The sequence below is a fragment of the Dysidea avara genome, chromosome 4 (genome assembly GCF_963678975.1).
Source record: "Dysidea avara chromosome 4, odDysAvar1.4, whole genome shotgun sequence".
NCBI classification, from domain to species: Eukaryota; Metazoa; Porifera; class Demospongiae; order Dictyoceratida; family Dysideidae; genus Dysidea; species Dysidea avara.
In genome coordinates, this window is record NC_089275.1 from 16,786,710 (window position 1) to 16,805,814 (window position 19,105).

The following is a 19,105-nucleotide window of genomic DNA, read 5'->3' on the forward strand; positions in this document are numbered from 1 at the left end:
GGATCTGGGGGCATATTTATATTCCCTCAGAAGCTGTAGACATTATTTTTATTGTCCAATATCTTTGTAGTTTTGTATGCAAATAGAATATTATGCATCGTTTCTGATTAATCTTCTGAGTTATAGCAATTGGTATTCAAAGAACAGCAACTGCTCAGTATAATATGTAACTTACACTTGCATCACCACGCCAAGAACATATTAGCCTACTGGGGATATGGTTCTGTTGGATGCAATGACTGTTCTATTAGAGTTTTTGACTGTTCTATTGGAGAATCTTGATCTTTTTGAAAACTTTCCTGGTTTGATATTAACCTCAGTCTCACTCCAAACCTCATGTATTATTTTCAATGTCCAGACATTCACTAGCTATCTGACTCAACACTAACCTTATTATCATCAGAGCTTCTATTGTATTGCTTTCCAACCGAGCTTCCAATAATCATAATCATCATATCATATTTCAGACGATGAGACGTGTTATATAGTACCAAATTCAGTGATTGAAGCTCAGCTATACTGCTTTGCCATGCCTTGGTGCTAGTTAGCACATGACTGCACGTGTCCTATAAAACTCAAACCCACAAAGAAAAATATTCATTTTGTTGAGGGGTGTAAACCTCGGTGTAAACATGTAGTTCTGTATTTTTCTACTCATTATCAGGATTCATTTCACCATACAAAACAGGTTAGCCCTTGACTTTGTGACTGTTATAGCAGAAGTTATACTATTGTGACGGAAATTTTCCCGTTATGCTCCTAATTATGCTCCATTATGCCAGCATTATGCTTTATGCTTTTCATCCCCTATTATGCCAAAAATTATGCCAGCATAATCGACGCAAGCCTACTATTCATTTTAGGGTGGAACCCTTCTAAACAGTACTACCATACTGTTTGATAAAATGCACATTATTTTTGGAAGACTTCTAGTGCAATACACATAGAACAATTTAATTTCTATGTTAAAAAGTTAGCTATACATGTAAGCTTATATCTACTTTATAGTAAAAGTTGAAATCTATTAATGAAAATCAGAGTGAGGTGAACAGCTTTGACAGCAGCAGCAGCTTAGTGGTGAAGGGTTTGGGTGCTAGGAGTAGAGTCCTCTGCATCGAACCCCCTACCAACATTTTGGGCAGTTTTTTACTCAATGGTACCTGTTATATTAGAATATCTTGACCCATGAATTTACACTTATTTGATTCTTGTCTTGTAACTCTGTAGCTGTTGTTATGTAAGCAAAACTACACATGCATAACAAAAATAATGATAGATCAAAATACTGGTCACTTTGAGCTACAAGGTGCACAGAAAACACAGCTCAATATAGATTAAAACCAATGCACACCTTACACATACCAGTACATAACTTAGGAATTACCTACTGAAATACCACTGCCACATTCCACCTATTTTAGTATCTACTATATAAATATAAAGTTAGAAGTAATAAACATTAAGAACTACTCTATAAATCAGAATAACAATTAAATTATCTACAAACATACCAATAATTTTACAATAAAATATATATGGGAAATAGAGGTTGTTTAAAAAATAAAAAGTCAAACAAGTCAGAATATGCATGCCAAACTGTTCTAAAACTACAGTGGAGTACATAATTACGTCAAGCTGAACACTTGAAATTGTCATGCACAGATCTCTAATTTTGGACTCAATGGCTATGGTGGAGACAAAAAGATGAAGACATTTTTTTCCAAAAATCATGAGCACCTTGATTATCCAAATCTCAATTATATGAATCCTCAATCATCCAAGCAGTATTAATGACTGTTCTACTAGAGTGTTACTTCAACAGGTGTATGTAACATAAGTGTATGCTCTATTAGAGTAGTTGAATGAAAATGAATGGGCTTAATTTATTTGAATAGATTCACCTATCTGAACACTTTTTTGAATGAACTGGAACTTAGGTGTTCATGGAGGTCCCATTGTACTGAGAATGCTTTGGTATTAATGTATACCACTGTTAATTGTTAGTCATGGCAAAGGCAGCTACATGTGTTATTCTTAGTAAGCGACTAACAACATAGGGTTTTGCAGCAATAATTTCAGCATACTCTTCAAGCTTTTCTACTTATCCAATGATATAATTATGTATCACCTTCAATAGGGAATGTACCACATCCACTGAATCTGAATAGATGATCAACGTGTAATAATTTGAAGTGTTAGGCTTAAAGGGTTTGACATGCTCCATTGTACAGTAACTCTAGAACAACTTAACATGTTGACTTGTTTGACTTTCTTTCGTTTTATCATCAGCTCTCTCTACTTCCTGTATTCTAATTTTAAGACAAATAATAAGATAAACAAAGTGGATGATATATGTAAAAAACATCACCATACTTGCAACATGCAAGACAGAGGTGATACAAGTAATGATACAACTTTTAATATACAGTATCGATGCATTGTGTATTCCAATAATTGTAGTGGATGTATCATCTAAACATTACCTAGCATAGCTGTGTTTGGCATAATACTATTATAAAGTTAAAGTTTTCAAAATATTGAAATACAGATGCCAGTATGCAATCAAATTATTGAGTCAGTATTACCACAGGATAAGATATTGATTTCTGTCAGTGTTATAAGAAAATCTGATATATATGCTATGCACAGCTTTGTAGTAACACAATACAATATCATTCTATAGTGATATTTTTGGGGTAATTACTTTCAAATCCTGTATCATCCCATCTCTACAAAGTGGCATAGTTCAGTTTATTTTAAAATGGTACTCCTTTTGACTTCATATTAACTAGTAACCTGCGTTTAATCCTTCTTTTGACCTTGGGGGTGCTTTCTAAGGATATTAGTAATATTGGCAGATCTTTTTATTAGGATTAATACATGGGCAGTCTCTGCTACGTATATAAATTATATTCCAATACAATGCTACATGGCAATACAATATGTATTACATTCAGTCATTTCAGCATTTTCTAAACCACCACTTTTAATTTTTCAACTTATTCTTGAAATTTTTGATGGTCACATTTTTTCACACCCGGCATGGATGTATCTATCGTAACAAAATATTGGACATAAACTTGCTGCTATAAGAGCAGGTGGCTAGCACAAGTTATAAGAGTACATATTGTACAAGCACCAGTTATCATGGATTTTAGTTTGAACACATCGTAATACAGTATTACTAAATAGAGTAGTGGTGGTAGTTATGAGACACTTAACTTCAAAGCATTGAAGTTACCTAAAACTGTAACTCTGGTATTTCACACTATTACTATGGAAAAGTGTACCCATAAACTACATTAACCTAAAAATTCAAAAAAATTCCTGCTTTGTGGTGGTCTGTATGATAATTTTTCTGGAACACTGTAGATGTGTGTATTATGAGACATATGGGGGTATTATGAGACGCTGTGCTTGAAAGTTGAATAGTTCATATTTAATTACGGTAGATTTCATATGTAAAGGGTAGCAGGGACACTGCAGGCAGTCAGAAAAGATTAGTTGACTTCATATGTCTACTTTACACCTTTGTAATCTTAACTACATAGTGAGTGGTACAAAGAGAATCATCAACAGTATGCCAATATGATGTAGTAAATTTAAGGAGCTATATCATCCCATAATTAGCTTTGTGGTTGACTTCTAATCACTATCTGTGATGATCTGAATAGGTACTATCTCTTTACTCCTAAATCTGCAGGATTTAATCTGCTCAACTGGTTTTAAGCTATGCGACCCATATTACCCCCTGTCCCACAATACCAGCCTCTACTCTATACAGAAAATACATTAATAGTATAGAAAACGCTTAATATGTAAACACTGGTATGCACTTTGTGGTGCCTAAATTGTATAAGTTTTATCTTTTTGTGTTGTAAAAGAAGAGACAAGCTATGGTATTGTACAGTACAAACACAAAAGTGATGTCTTACATCATTGCAAGCATTGACATTTCCTTCTGATTTTGCTAACATCTTTGCTACTTGAATATGTCCATTTTGTACAGCAATATGTAGAGGAGACCAACCATCCTATGCATATGAAAAAAACCCAATCAAAACAATATTGTTAAGGTATACATTCGGATTGTTATTGTCTCACTTTATTAGCAGCATTGACAGACTTGATCAATATCTCCACTACTTGTGTATGGCCTCTTTGTGCAGCGAAATGTAGTGGAATATATCCATCCTATAGCACAACCAAATTATATAATGATATTCTTTAGTATAACAATGCCGCAAAGCTCAGAGCATGCCATGAAACTTTTTGGAAAAGATTTACTGATCTAGTGTATATTTACAAATTAGTTTTTTACTAAACGCTAAGCACACTTACTGTACTCTGTTTAGTGGAATAAGCATCTAACCAAAATGTGCTTCCCAAACATCTTGGTGCTAAGTGCTTCTACAATCACGATGCAGTGTGGCCAAGTATAGCTGGTGCTGGCATACAACAGATAAGTATCAGTATCAAGACACACGGTAGTGTGTCGTGCGGCCCAAGAAGCCGGCGCGTAACACCCGTGAGTATATTGACAGGAAGAAAGAAAACGCAATTTTTGCACTTCCGTAGCTCTGTGCTGCCTTGATGAAACAAGACGATTTTTGCTGTGGACACTCCCTCTACCTTCAGTACTCCACATTCCAAATGTGAGCGAAATCGCTTCAAGCGTTCCCGAGATATACGACTTCAAAAATTGGCTTAGTTTCTTCGTTTTTTTCTTCTTATTTTTCTTCCTCTTTTCGCACACTTACAAAAACTGCTATAAAACGCGAACGCCATATCCGATCGCCTTGAAATTTGGCACACAGAAGGGGGGTATAAAGGCGCATCTCTGTACCAACTTTGGCTGGAATACGATTAACAGGCTAAGAGTTATGAGTGATTAATCACGAAAAATAACACCAATATGTTGTCACGCCTACAGGGTAAACCACGTATGGGAAGAAGCTGAAAATCGGTGGGTGAATAGGTTAACTATTAAACCTCAAACCTTTTGTGGTTTGAAAGAAATCGAGCTAAAAACCAGGAAGATACAACGAAAAAACCAACAGTGTGTAACAATTACGCAATCGAGATTAGCTAATGATTATGATTATGATTATGATTACTGAAAACACAGTTACAAACTGATATGTTCAGGTAAGGAAAAAACATTACAAATCACATAGATGAGAGTCAGTTATAATTTATCTAAAAATACTTGTAGAGATTGGGATTCTATTGTGTCAGTTGGTAAATTGTTCCAATCGCGGATAGATTTGGGGTAATAGCTGAATTTATAATGATCTGTTCTAGCAAACGGAATCTCAAAATGGAAGGGGTGGAAAAAAAAAAAAACGACTGCTTGCCACGCCTACCAGATAAACCGCTTGGGGTAATGCTTTGAAAATCGCTGTACAGATGGAGTTATCATCTTAGAAAGGCTCTTCAATGGTGTAGAAGAATCAGACTTAAAGCCACGGAGTTATAACACGAAATCCAACTTGGTGTAGCAAGTGCGAGATCGAGATACTCTAATAGAGCAGTCATCCTAATAGAGCAGTCATCCTAATAGAGCAGTCACCCAAAGAGAATTCAAGAGATCAGTTAGAAAAAAGTAACCTGTATAGAGATCAGCTACAAACAAGTCACCCTGTAGAGAGATCAGCCACAAACAATTCACCCTGTAGAGAGATCAGCTAGAAGAAATTACCTTGTAGGGAATTCATGCAACTATAGAAAGAGTTAATTCAGCTAGAAGAAATCACCTTGTAGAGTTCAGCTACAAAGAAACCACAATGTAGAGAGTTCAGCTACAAACAAATCGCCCTGTAGAGAGATCAGCTAGAAGAAGTTACCTTGTAGAGAGTTCAGCTACAAAGAAACCATCATGTAGAGAGTTCAGCTGCAAACAAATCACCTGTAGAGAGTTCAGCTACAAACAAATCTCCCTGTAGAGAAATCAGCTAGGAGAAGTTTCCTTGTAGAGAGTTCAGTTACAAAGAGACCACCATGTAGAGAATTCATTTACAAACTAGTGACCCTGTAGAGACATCAGCTAGAAGAAGTTACCTTGTAAAGAGTTCAGCTACATAGAAACCATTCTGTAAAGAGCTCAGCTGCAAACAAATCACCTGTACAGAATTCAGCTACAAACAAATCACCCTGTAGAGAGATCAGCTAGAAGAAGTTACCTTGTTGATAGTTCAGCTACAAACAAATCATCCTGTAGAGAGATCAGCTAGAAGAAGTTACCTTGTAGAGAGTTCAGCTACAAAGAAACCATCATGTGGAGAGTTCAGCTGCAAACAAATCACCTGTAGAGAGTTCAGCTACAAACAAATCTCCCTGTAGAGAGATCAACTAGGAGAAGTTTTCTTGTAGAGAGTTCAGTTACAAAGAAACCACCGTGTAGAGAATTTGTTTACAAACTAGTGACCTTGTAGAGACATCAGCTAGAAGAAGTTACCTTGTAAAGAGTTGAGCTACAAAGAAACCATTCTGTAAAGAGCTCAGCTGCAAAAAAATCACCTTTACAGAATTCCACTACAAACAAATCACCCTATAGAAAGATCAGCTAGAAGAAGTTACCTCGTAGAGAGTTCAGTTACAAAGAAACCACCATGTAGAGAATTCATTTACAAACTAGTGACCCTGTAGAGACATCAGCTAGAAGAAGTTACCTTGTAAAGAGTTCAGCTACATAGAAACCATTCTGTAAAGAGCTCAGCTGCAAACAAATCACCTGTACAGAATTCAGCTACAAACAAATCACCCTGTAGAGAAATCAGCTAGAAGAAGTTACCTTGTTGATAGTTCAGCTACAAACAAATCACCCTGTAGAGAGATCAGCTAGAAGAAGTTACCTTGTAGAGAGTTCAGCTACAAAGAAACCATCATTTGGAGAGTTCAGCTGCAAACAAATCACCTGTAGAGAGTTCAGCTACAAACCAATCTCCCTGTAGAGAGATCAGCTAGAAGAAGTTACCTAGTAGAGAGTTCAGTTACAAAGAAACTACCATGTAGAAAGTTCAGCTACAAACTAGTGACCTTGTGGAGACATCAGCTAGAAGAAGCTACCTTCTAGAGAGTTCAGCTACAAAGAAACCATTCTGTAAAGAGCTCAGCTGCAAACAAATCACCTGTACAGAATTCAGCTACAAACAAATCACCCTGTAGAAAGATCAGCTAGAAGAAGTCACCTTGTAGAGAGTTCAGCTACAAATTTAAAGAAACCATCATGTGGAGAGTTCAGCTGCAAACAAATCACCTGTAGAGAGTTCAGCTACAAAGAAACCACCATGTAGGGAGTTCAGCTAGAAGAAGTTACCTTGTAGAGAGTTCAGCTACAAAGAAACCATCATGAAGAGAGTTCAGCTGCAAACAAATCACCCTGTAGAGAGTTCAGTTAGAAGAAGTTACCTTGTAGAGAGTTCAGCTACAAAGAAACCATCATGAAGAGAGTTCAGCTACAAACAAATCACCCTGTAGAGAGATCAGCTAGAAGAAGTCACCTTGTAGAGAGTTCAGCTACAAAGAAACCACCATATAGAGAGTTCAGATGCAAACAAATCACCCTGTAGAAAAATCAGCTACAAACAAATCATCCTGTAGAAAGATCAGCTAGAAGAAGTCACCTTGTAGAGAGTTCAGCTACAAAGAAACCACCATGTAGGGAGTTCAGCTAGAAGAAGTTACCTTGTAGAGAGTTCAGCTACAAAGAAACCATCATAAAGAGAGTTCAGCTACAAACAAATCACCCTGTAGAGAGATCAGCTAGAAGAAGTCACCTTGTAGAGAGTTCAGCTACAAAGAAACCACCATATAGAGAGTTCAGATGCAAACAAATCACCCTGTAGAAAAATCAGCTACAAACAAATCACCCTGTAGAAAGATCAGCTAGAAGAAGTCACCTTGTAGAGAGTTCAGCTACAAAGAAACCACCATGTAGGGAGTTCAGCTAGAAGAAGTTACCTTGTAGAGAGTTCAGCTACAAAGAAACCATCATAAAGAGAGTTCAGCTGCAAACAAATCTCCCTGTAGAGAGTTCAGTTAGAAGAAGTTACCTTGTAGAGAGTTCAGCTACAAAGAAACCATTCTGTAAAGAGCTCAGCTGCAAAAAAATTACCTGTATAGAATTCAGCTACAAACAAATCACCCTGTAGAGAGATCAGCTAGAAGAAATTACCTTGTAGAGAGTTCAGCTACAGTAAAAAGAAACCACCATGTAGAGAGTTCAGCTGCAAAGAAATCACCCTGTAGAAATTCTTCCACAAACAAACTGCCCTGTAGAAAGATCAGTTAGAAGAAGTTATCTTGTAGAGAGTTCAGCTACAAAGAAATCACCATGTAGAGAGTTCAGCTAGAAGAAATTACATTGTAGAGAGTTCAGCTACAAAGAAACCATCATCTAGATAGTTCAGCTGCAAACAAATCACCTGTAGAGAGTTCAGCTACAAACAAATCTCCCTGTAGAGAGATCAGTTAGAAGAAGTTACCTTGTAGAGAGTTCAGCTACAAAGAAACCATTCTGTAAAGAGCTCAGCAGCAAAAAAATCACCTGTACAGAATCCAGCTACAAATAAATCACCCTGTAGAGAGATCAGCTAGAAGAAGTTGCCTTGAAGAGTGTTCAGTTACACAGAAACCACCATGGACAGTTCTGTAATAAATATATGTATTATATATATAATTTGTACATTTACTGATTAAATCAGAAATATTTAAGGTACATCTGCTTCATCTTTTCTTCTTCCTGTGGTAAAGAAAAAAAGATAGGTTAAAAAAAGTCCCAAAGCAGGCCATAGGCCGGCTTTGGGGTATACAAATACAAAAAGAAGTGAAATCTAATCCAAAACAGCCAAGCTGTAAAAAAAGCGTGCGGCCCTCAAAAAGGCTATGGTGAAAAAAGATGTGAAATCCAAGGTGGTGGCCAAGAAATGGCTGTGATGGTAGGTTAATGGTAAAAATTTTAATAACGACAATTCAGGTGAATTTTGTGCCAATTGACCAAGCGGCACCAAAATTCACCTGAATTGTTGTTATTAAAATTTTTACCATTAACCTACCATCACAGCCATTTCTTGGCCGCCACCTTGGATTTCACATCTTTTTTCACCATAGCCTTTTTGAGGGCCGCACACTTTTTTTACAGCTTGGCTGTTTTGGATTAGATGTATTTTACAGGAAGCAAGAAAATGCACTTTCACACATCCATATAGCTATCTTTATGGTTACTGATTAGAAATTATTAGGACAAAGTAACATACAGTATAACCTCAGTATAGCCTCACTATTATTAACTCTTCAAGTACATACACCAGTTAACCTACATACACAGTGCATGTTGTAATACACTGTGACAGTGAAATGTAATAGACAGATGCTACAACATCAAGGGGCAAGCCTGATCATATAATTAATCGCACAATATATAGACAGTGCATTTGCAGGTGGCTAAAGACATCAATTCATCATGAGTCACTTTGCCGACAATAGAGAAAGCATCAAACAATGGAACTTCGTAACAACACCATGATTGTTATTACTGGAGTCTGCTACTCACTAAGTGGTAGCTGTTGTTCCCTTCTTCTTTGAGGTAAATTACAGTGTTCTTTGATGGTCAATACAGCATATCTGTATCTATCATCTGGCTAATCTTTTTGTCACTTTGTTCAGAGTTTCACAATTCTTTTTGCTCTTTTACTGATTCTTGGTCTTTCTTCTTGTTCCATTCATGACACAATACACTGTGTGATTCAGCGATTTACACCATGTATTTATATATTGGTTCACCATATGAGCGTTATTTGGAACATCGGCCAAATTCGGAAGATTGGTAATGTATCCACATACTATTACTAGTTTACCATGTGAGCCATATTTGGATGGTCTGTACAATGCGAATCTTTCATTTAATTTGTATGGTATTTTAATTGATGATCATTGTTTTCTATTTTTATCGTACATGGTTCACCGTACAAAAATACCCACTAGTGTGGGGCTCACTCAGGCCCAACCCAATAAGAGACAGTATTTTTATAAAGTTGCTACCCTCACAGAGCACCAAACAAGAAACATTATGTACTATTTAAGAGCAGCCAAACATTAACAACTAGCTTGAAAAACTTTAGTGAAGTCCTTCCTGTTTAATGTCTTTGGGTAGCTAAAGTGTAGGTGGAAGTAAAACTGCAACCCAGTTTATACACTGCTCATACAGTACAGCTATCACTGATGTGTTTTTGATTTGCATTCTATGACAACAGGTTTAAACTCAATGGAACTTTCTAAGGTATAGTGGCAATGGATATGAGAGCTAAATTACTGGCAAAAACCCTTCACACTATATGTTTTGTGGAAACAAACAAAAAGGTGAATAGAGCCTGTTCTATTAAGGTACAGTGGAACTTGTGTACAATGGTCACCTTCAGACTACAAAGTTGTGGCCTTCATATACAGGTGGCTGTTATAGAGAAAAGCCTGCATAATGCAGTAAGCAGCATTTTAGTGCCTATGACTATCATTAAGAGGCTCACGTCAACCATAATAATATTATTCAGTACAGAAACAACAAGGTGAGCTTGCTATGAATGAATGGCTGTTGAATACTTTTAAGCAGTGAAGCCAGATGTATTATTATAATATTCATTGAAAGATGGGAAGTGTGGTAATTTTGAGTTTATTGACGTGGTGCCAGATTATTGGCTGAAAATGCCACTAACTGTTCATTATAAGGCAGTGATCACTATAATGAGAGTTGAAGTTATGTATACAGTGATTCATAGGTGAGTTCTTGGCTGGCTGCTACATGTTAGACAGGTGACTGCTTAATACAGACCACAATACATACATTTGCATTGGAAAATATTTGGGTCTTCATGATCATAAAGAGGTAATTACTCATTCAGGTGACCACTGAAACAAATTCCACTGTATCTTTATTAGAGCATTTCATTGTGTTTGACATCCTTCCTGTGCTAGGAGCATAGCCAGACTTTTAGTAATGCTAGGGCCTAGCAAATTATGTACTCCAAAATTGGGCCTTTTAGCAGTTTATCACAATGTAACTAACATTTTCTCAACTGTTGTCTCGACTGTTGTATTAGGGTGACTGCTCTATTAGGATATTTTAATAATTATAATAGTGACACCCAGGAAAATTATATACAGTAGACCCTCTGAAATTGAATGTGAGACTGATGTTTCAGTAGTTTATTAGGATAGCTACTAATGCTGAATACTGTTAATTGCCAGACTGCTCTATTAGTGTGACTGCTTTATTAGAGTACTGTATCTCACTCAGCTAATGCTGGGATCTGGGTCTAGATTCTAGATACACTGGTGCTACCTCTTGGCCACATCCCTACTTCATTAAAGTAATTTACAGCTGTAAACCTCCTGATCCAGCTTCTTTCACCCTTGCCACTCAGTTCTCAGTATCTCACGTCAACTCTTGATCTTTCTATAGGGTATGCTACCAGTATGGTGCTTGTGGGTCATATTCCACTTGAAGTTTTAAGTATCTAGTGCCTAGTTAAATGTGCAGCTCATATGCACTCACTGCTATTAACTTAGTCTAGTTTCGAGTAGCCAGATCACTTTTTTCTTTTTCATTTGGTATGGAAAAATAATGGAACCAGTTGAACATTTTTCTTTTTTATCTGACCAAATGAAAAAGAAAAAAAAAGCAGTCTGGCCATGCAAGACTAGCTATAAACTATAAACTGGTTCTTGAACCAGTTATACAAGTCAAATGTTTATTGTCACGTGTAGCACATATAAACTGGTTGCAAACTAATTATATGAGTGGAATGCATTGTAACTAATATGTTAATGTTTGAACTGGTTACTGTATACTGAAGAGATGTTACTATGGATAGCGTTGCATAGAAAACCGAAGATGAGTTGCAAAAACAAATGTTTTGTCAAGTTTAATGTTTGGATATCATTCACACAATACCAGAAAGTTAGTGTTTTTACTTTGTCTGCAAATGATGCAATGTGATGAAAGTTTTAATGTTATTAATATACTTATTATCTTTTTGGCCCCTAATGGCACTCCCGTCCACCACTCTAGACTCTATGTTAAAACTTACACCTACAGATCAAACAACAGAACCTACAGAAATTAATTAGCTGTCAGTATTGTCAGTGATGCTCCATTTACAATCCCCAAACTCCTCCAATTAGTGCGACTGCCACAAACACACACAGGGAGCAATACTGCATGAGGATGACAAATGATAAATAAACCATCACCAAATTAAACTACTTAAAACACTAATGGGCTGCTCCACCTTCAAAGAAAGATGGTTACTAAATTGCTGGACAAGAAAGTTTGCTTCTGGTGCAAGCAAGCCATCCACAGACACATAAAGTGGTGTAAAGGATGCATGGAGACTCTCACAAGCCAACGAGTACTTGCATTTCTTCTCGACTTCAGCTCTACACAAAACAGCAGTGAAGGTGCGACCATGGTATGACTGGATATCAGTGTCATTTACTCACAGAATACAATCTGGTAGTTACAAAAACAGTAATATCAGTTCAGTTCACTCATGCTCAGGAACTGACCCAAATCCAGAGAGCTGAAGAACCCATCTCACTGATCCAAGCAGTGCAAACTTCTGTAATATGTACTTATTCACTAAATTTAAATTTAAATTATGTAAGCAGGTTAGAAAACTCTGTGATGCACATCTTAAGGTACCAATAACTACAAGGAATAATACACGTCTCCATCTTCCACAAATACTCTAGTTCTACACGCAAATCTTGAACATTTTTGAATTTTATCTGTCTCACTTTTCAGTAACACAGTATTCTCAGGGAATGACACCATCATAATAGTATGAAACCTTTTGTCAATCACAACTATGCCTGGCAGAAGTATAATGGCTAGTGATATTCCCAAAAGATTATTTCGAGCACAGGCAATGCAATATGCTACCACCAACAGGTACAACAATCAAGACCAATTATTTTGCATAAGTGCCAATGAAGGTTGACATCCACCTTGTCATGGTATTTCTCATAAGCACTACCAACTATATAGTACTGAACAGCCACTTAACAGATGTTGTGCTGACTCAGGGTGTTGAGCACACAATCGGCATAAAGGTGAGACATTTGAATTGAAGATCTGCTACAAGGCTCTGGTGGTATATAATCACCTAAACTTGCAATGCAGTTTAAAAGCTTTCAGTTTCTAATGTAAGGTCTCCATGGGACAACCAATAAAAGGGTTCTGCTAGGTCAGCAAATTGTTCACAAGCCCTAAAGCATTGACCATGCAAATGTTTCACAATGAAATTTTCTTGCCTTTCCACAATTGTGGCAGTGGGAAACACTATCATGGTGAGGGCGCTTCACTAAGCCAGACTCCAAAACAGTCTGTAGCCAGGGCTCACTGCTGTGTGCCAAGTAATGATAAATCATACAGTTTTCATCATAAGCAATGTCCTTGATACTCTTGAGCCCTTTACTACCAGACTTACTGGGCAAATATAAGTGATCCACATCAGCTCTTGAGTGCAGATCTCCAGAAAGAGTACCAAACAATTTCCTAGTTTTACAGTCCAATGAGTAACTGGCCATTTCGAATGCAAGCTCCATATCTGATAATGGGTAAAACAAAGATGTTGATAGGGTCCGCAAACCGAAAAATCGATATCTTCAAATCAACTTACAAACTATAGTCATGTGTAGGGGTAGGTCTAATCAAGAAAACACTAGAGTGGCAGCAAATTTCGTCCATCTCTTCTAGTAAAAACAACGCGAAATGCCGTGAATTCGATGGATTTTTTGCCGTCGTAAGTTACAATGTTATTATTTTGGGCTAAAACTCTCTCAAGCTTTGAGAGGTTATCTACTTTTACTATGGAGTATAGGTAGTTTAATATAATTAATTAATATTTGGTAGTGGCGTTGCGAACATCGCCGATCGGCGAAAAAAAGACGTTTCATGATCTGGGGTACAGCATACTTGCAGGAAATACTGCAACATTTACTGCAGTGATCAGCTCCAAGTTATGGTGTGGATTGAAGTTCGTTGACCATCTGGCTGAGACCAGCCTTGCCCGATTCAGCGAAAAATTCCTCCGCAATCCAACAAATGCTGCAGTCTCGTGCACATAAGCACCTTTAGGTGTGCTGAAGTATGGAAATGATTGCTCATAGCTAGTATAAACTTAACTTACAGCGATGGCTTAATTACTGACGGTAAATTTTTCGGTTAGCATATAACGCAATTTATTATGCAAAACTAAAACTGAAAGTTTTACGGAAGTCAGCATAATATTGCTGACTTGATATGATTATAAATCACTGTGAGCATCCTGTGCAAGACATTAAAAACGTAGTATTACTTCCATGACACAAAATCTCTAAAAATGAAGTTTAGTTATTTGTGATTTGGAAGAAATTTTGATTTTAGTTGTTATAATGAGATGCCAATCGGATGATTTACTGGAACTTGAAAATTGACGTAGTTAGAATGTAACATGAGCTGTAATTTTCTGAAGTATTCTTTTCTTCACCCTAATATTCATGCCTACATGTTGTATATCACTACACAAACTCTTTATACTGCTATACAGCAATATGCACATACTGTAGCTAATCTCCATCCAGAGGTGTGCAAGTCATACACAATTTATGCCTAGCCATATCATATTTGTGGCTCACAACCTTACTTTGTTAGTTATATCAACATCAGCTCCAGCATCTACTAACACTTCAACTACCCCAAGATTACCTCTTCTTGATGCAATGTGTAGAGGAACATTACCAACCTAGATAAGCATCGAAACTTTTAGCTATATTGAATGTAGTTAATACAGTATGACAGGAAGTTTTGATGGGAGGAAGAGCTGACAAATAAATCCACACTTGATCATCTTTGACAAATTAAATGTCAATGATAAAGGATTCATAGATCTAAAGGCACTTATGAATGTTTGATGAAGTAAAAGTTGATGAATTTACAGTGTAACTAATTCATCAAATCCGTCGAAGTTTTTAATGTAAAAATTTCCTGTCATATGGTATACATGCACTTGATGCATTTCATTTGTGTAAGTGAAAAATTTGAATGTGTATACTGCATTTACTTGGTTAAATGCCACACCTTCAATAGTAGCCACACTTGAGTGGTGCAGTGCTTGATTTTGAAAATATGGGCTTCCAAATCATTTTCGAGCACCGTCAAATTCAAATAGTTGCTGAATCAATTTTTAGAGCTAAGGTATTACACACCGCGACATTTAACCAAGTAAATACAGTACTTACACATAAATTAGTACTCAATATACATTCAGTATTATGCTAAACTGCATATGTGTGCATGTTTATTAGATATCTAGGGTTTATACATATAACTACAAGTTATTTATATAACTAAAACATTTGAGTATTAAGATCATAGAAATAACAAGCTAGCTTAGGGCATCATCTACACCTGCAGCTATACTATTTAGTTTCTACAGTCCTATACAGGCTGGTAATAGTGTGTATATCCATAACTGAAGTAGGCAGGGATTAAATGTCCAATAGTATAGCTGCAAGTGTAGATGAACACCCCTTGTTTCATTGCTTTTATTTCTATGAGCTCTACTAAAATGTAAAATTTCTAAATATTCTGTATATTTGTTTGGTTACATATTTTGTCATAACATAATTCATTACTGGTAAACCAGCACATTCCACAACAAAGGAAAGAATGGTGCCAGGTGCAATATAGCATGACTGAATGTGCACCCCAAATATCAATAACTGAAAAGTGAAATGGCTATTCCATTTCATTTTCAGCTACGTATGTATGCTATATTACAGGAAAACAGTACAAGAAGTACTTCTACAATCATGGAAACTACAGATGATTCTCATGATAGTCAGCACAAAAAGCCAGGATGCATTACTGCCTATGCAGTAGTAGAGAAAGAAATGTGACACAAAGTAGTAACTATGTCAATGATGCATGACTTGTTTTTGTTGCTGCAGTTGAAAATACACATAATATGCATCTTGGACCAAAGCAACACAAACTAGTGAAGAAATAAAGCATGTACTGTAGCCTTAATTAACCATAGTTGAATTATGCTTGGCTGAAGGAATCATTCAGATATATAGTATATAGAAAATGCAGCTAATTTATTATTATTATAGAAACTAGTGGAAGGGTTTGGGGTCACTCTGAACCATTTTTGGGTTTGATTATACCTAAGCAATGGTGCCAAGCTGTTGTGAAAGAAAAGTGAGGCTAGTTTCTGGATGATATTTCTCAACAGGAAAACCCAACCTTTTGTGTTCCTTTCAATACAGTACTACCATACTATAAGGTGTCGTACCTGTACCTTAAGCCCTTTTCTAGATGCTTGAATTGGTTATTTGATCATTAATTTTATGTATTGAGTATTAGTTTGTGCAAATTAATATTTCAATAAATGTGTAATACATGCTCATATCTATTTCAGTTACTATAGTTGGTATGCTTTCACCTGAGCCTCTGCCAAAAACAGTAATATCAAAGAGGTGAACATTTGTTCACTCCCAATGGTTTTGTACTGGAACAAGCATGTTGTAAACATGTTTGTGCACCTGAATCGTCCATACTAAATGTATGGATATTTTTAAAGCCTCATAACTCCCTTGTTCTTTCCCATATCAAAGTGCTTTTTTACTATTAGTTCTGGGGTTTAAAGGACTTCACAGTGCTACCAAATGTTTGAGAAAGTGGCCCAAGTAACAAGAGTTATTAACAAGAAACATGGACTCAGGTGAATGCGAATTAACTGACTATATATATACTCTGGAGAAAGTGGAGGAATGCATGTGTAGCAATTGCTTGCCATAAAGTGCATCTATTCCTGTGGGCAAGAAGTGTAGATCCCTAAACCAGGAAATTATATGGGAAATGGTATATCAACAAGGGTGTAGCAACAAAATTAAGTTTGAGGGTTATTTAATAAGGGTGGCAACTGATCAAAATAATTTGCACAGTGTGAGCACACTCAGCATGCTTTATCAACTACATACCTGCATATATGCAAGCATACCTCCTCTGGAAATGCTTGAAAATTAACCTAAAATTTAATCTAGTAATAATTTTGACTGAATGTTATTTGAATATGAGTACATGGCTGCTCTATTAGAGTATCTCTATCTTAAAAAGTGAAAGGGCTAAATACTCCCTAAAACAAAAGTGGAGGGGCTCTAGTCCTCCCTTTTGCTATGTCTATGGGTATATCAATGACAATGATCACTGCCTTGTAACCATGTTATTTTCAATTGATATTTAGAGGAAGATTATGCTACTGCATACATACGTATATGTATATGTAACTCACATGATCAAGGGCATCAATATTTTGTCCTGCTTTAGTCAATCTCTCTGCTACTTTAACATGATCATAAAGTGATGCACAATGTAGAGGGGTCCATCCATTCTATTGTAGCAATTAAAACAAAGAGTTCACCTACATATGTAGCTAGACATTTCAAAAGCCTTACTTCACTGATAGCATAAACATTTGCTTCAGATTTGATCAACATCTCAACAATACGACTATGGCCATTTTGTGCAGCTCCATGTAGAGGAGTCCATCCTTCCTGTTATAACAAACAAAAATTATGTATAGTAGTGCAACTGTTAATTTACTTTTGTAGCAACATTAATGTCAGCTCCTGATTGTAATAATCTTTCTACCACTTGAGCACATCCATTTTGTGCAGATGCATACAAAGGGGTCCATCCTTCCTACATATAATGTGATTGTACATGTAACATACACAAACATCACAGTTTATAAACAGCTAACTTTAAATATTTTTTCCTCACCTTAGTAGTAACGTTGATATTTGCCTGAGAATTTATCAACACTTCTAGAACTTGAAAATGACCATTTAGCACAGCATAATGTAAAGGGGTCCATCCTTCCTATCATGACAAATACATTAGTTTTCCATTAGGATACTTAAGTATACCTTACGTACATGAGTTTTGAAATCAATATTTGCTTTGGATTTTGCTAACACATCTATTACTTGAGCATGTCCATTTAGTGCAGCATAATGTAGTGGAGTCCATCCTTCCTATTGTGACAAATATGTCAATACTGTAGCTAGTTTTTTTATATCTTAAAGAAAATTACTTTAGTAGTGATATCAATATTCACTTTTGACTTTATTAACATTTCTACCACTTGAACATAGCCATTAAGTGCGGCAGAATGTAAGGGGGTCCATCCATCCTACAGTGTATATATATATATTGACAAGAATGAAGACAGGGATTTTGGTCTATAGTCTTACTATATCACTGCAATTAATATCTGCTTCTTCCCTCAAAAGAATTGATATTACTTGAGCATGGCCATTTCCTGCAGCAACACGTACAGGAGCCCAGCCTTTCTACGTTGGTAAAAAAAATCAGTATTAAATTTAAGTAATGTAGCTATAATTGGCCTTACTGTAGTAGTAGCATTAATATTTGCTTCTAACTTAATCAACTTCTCTACTACTTGAGCATGGCCATTTTGTGCAGCAGAATGAAGAGGACTCCACCCTTTCTACAATGATAATGTACTACTGTACTTTGTAATGGATTATAATACTGTTCATAGTTTCACACACATAGCCATGAATTAGCTTAGCATATTGATTAAAAGATACCCCTCCTTTCCTTCTTCTCTTGTGAATAGCAAGCTTGTCTCCATAACTACCAAATTTCTCACAGTGCTAATGCATACCACCATGTTTATGTACGTATGTGTTCAGTACAACTGTCAACCATGTATATGTTATACAAGTACGCAAAAAAATTGGAATTTTCAACTAGCATAGCACATTGATAAAAAGTACTGAAACTAGCTGGAGTAGTGCACGATATTAAATCACAGTAAAACAATAAGAAGTGTTATATCCTTACTGTGCTCAAGATACAATAATAAAAATGCACAGTAGGGATATAACACTTCTTATTGTTTTACTGTGATTTAATATCGTGCAGTACTCCAGCTTGTTTCAGTACTTTTTATCGATGTGCTATGATCCCTACTCTAGTTGAAAATTCCAATTTTTTCTGTGTACTTGTTTGTTAACTTTTTTGTAAATGATTATT

General features: G+C 36.2%; 1 protein-coding gene across 1 annotated transcript in view; it reads right to left on the reverse strand.

The window, feature by feature from the left end:
• Positions 1 to 19,105, reverse strand: part of LOC136253360 (CARD- and ANK-domain containing inflammasome adapter protein-like) — a 53,848-nt gene that overhangs the window by 2,113 nt on the left and 32,630 nt on the right. The window contains exons 8-18 of the mRNA XM_066046014.1: positions 18,456 to 18,554; positions 18,298 to 18,396; positions 18,138 to 18,236; positions 17,980 to 18,078; positions 17,825 to 17,923; positions 17,645 to 17,743; positions 17,497 to 17,595; positions 17,334 to 17,432; positions 14,682 to 14,780; positions 4,105 to 4,194; positions 3,936 to 4,034 (exon numbers count right to left, since the gene is read on the reverse strand). Coding sequence (XP_065902086.1) covers positions 3,936 to 4,034; positions 4,105 to 4,194; positions 14,682 to 14,780; positions 17,334 to 17,432; positions 17,497 to 17,595; positions 17,645 to 17,743; positions 17,825 to 17,923; positions 17,980 to 18,078; positions 18,138 to 18,236; positions 18,298 to 18,396; positions 18,456 to 18,554 — 1,080 coding nt within the window. The remainder of the gene's footprint in view (positions 1 to 3,935; positions 4,035 to 4,104; positions 4,195 to 14,681; positions 14,781 to 17,333; positions 17,433 to 17,496; positions 17,596 to 17,644; positions 17,744 to 17,824; positions 17,924 to 17,979; positions 18,079 to 18,137; positions 18,237 to 18,297; positions 18,397 to 18,455; positions 18,555 to 19,105) is intronic.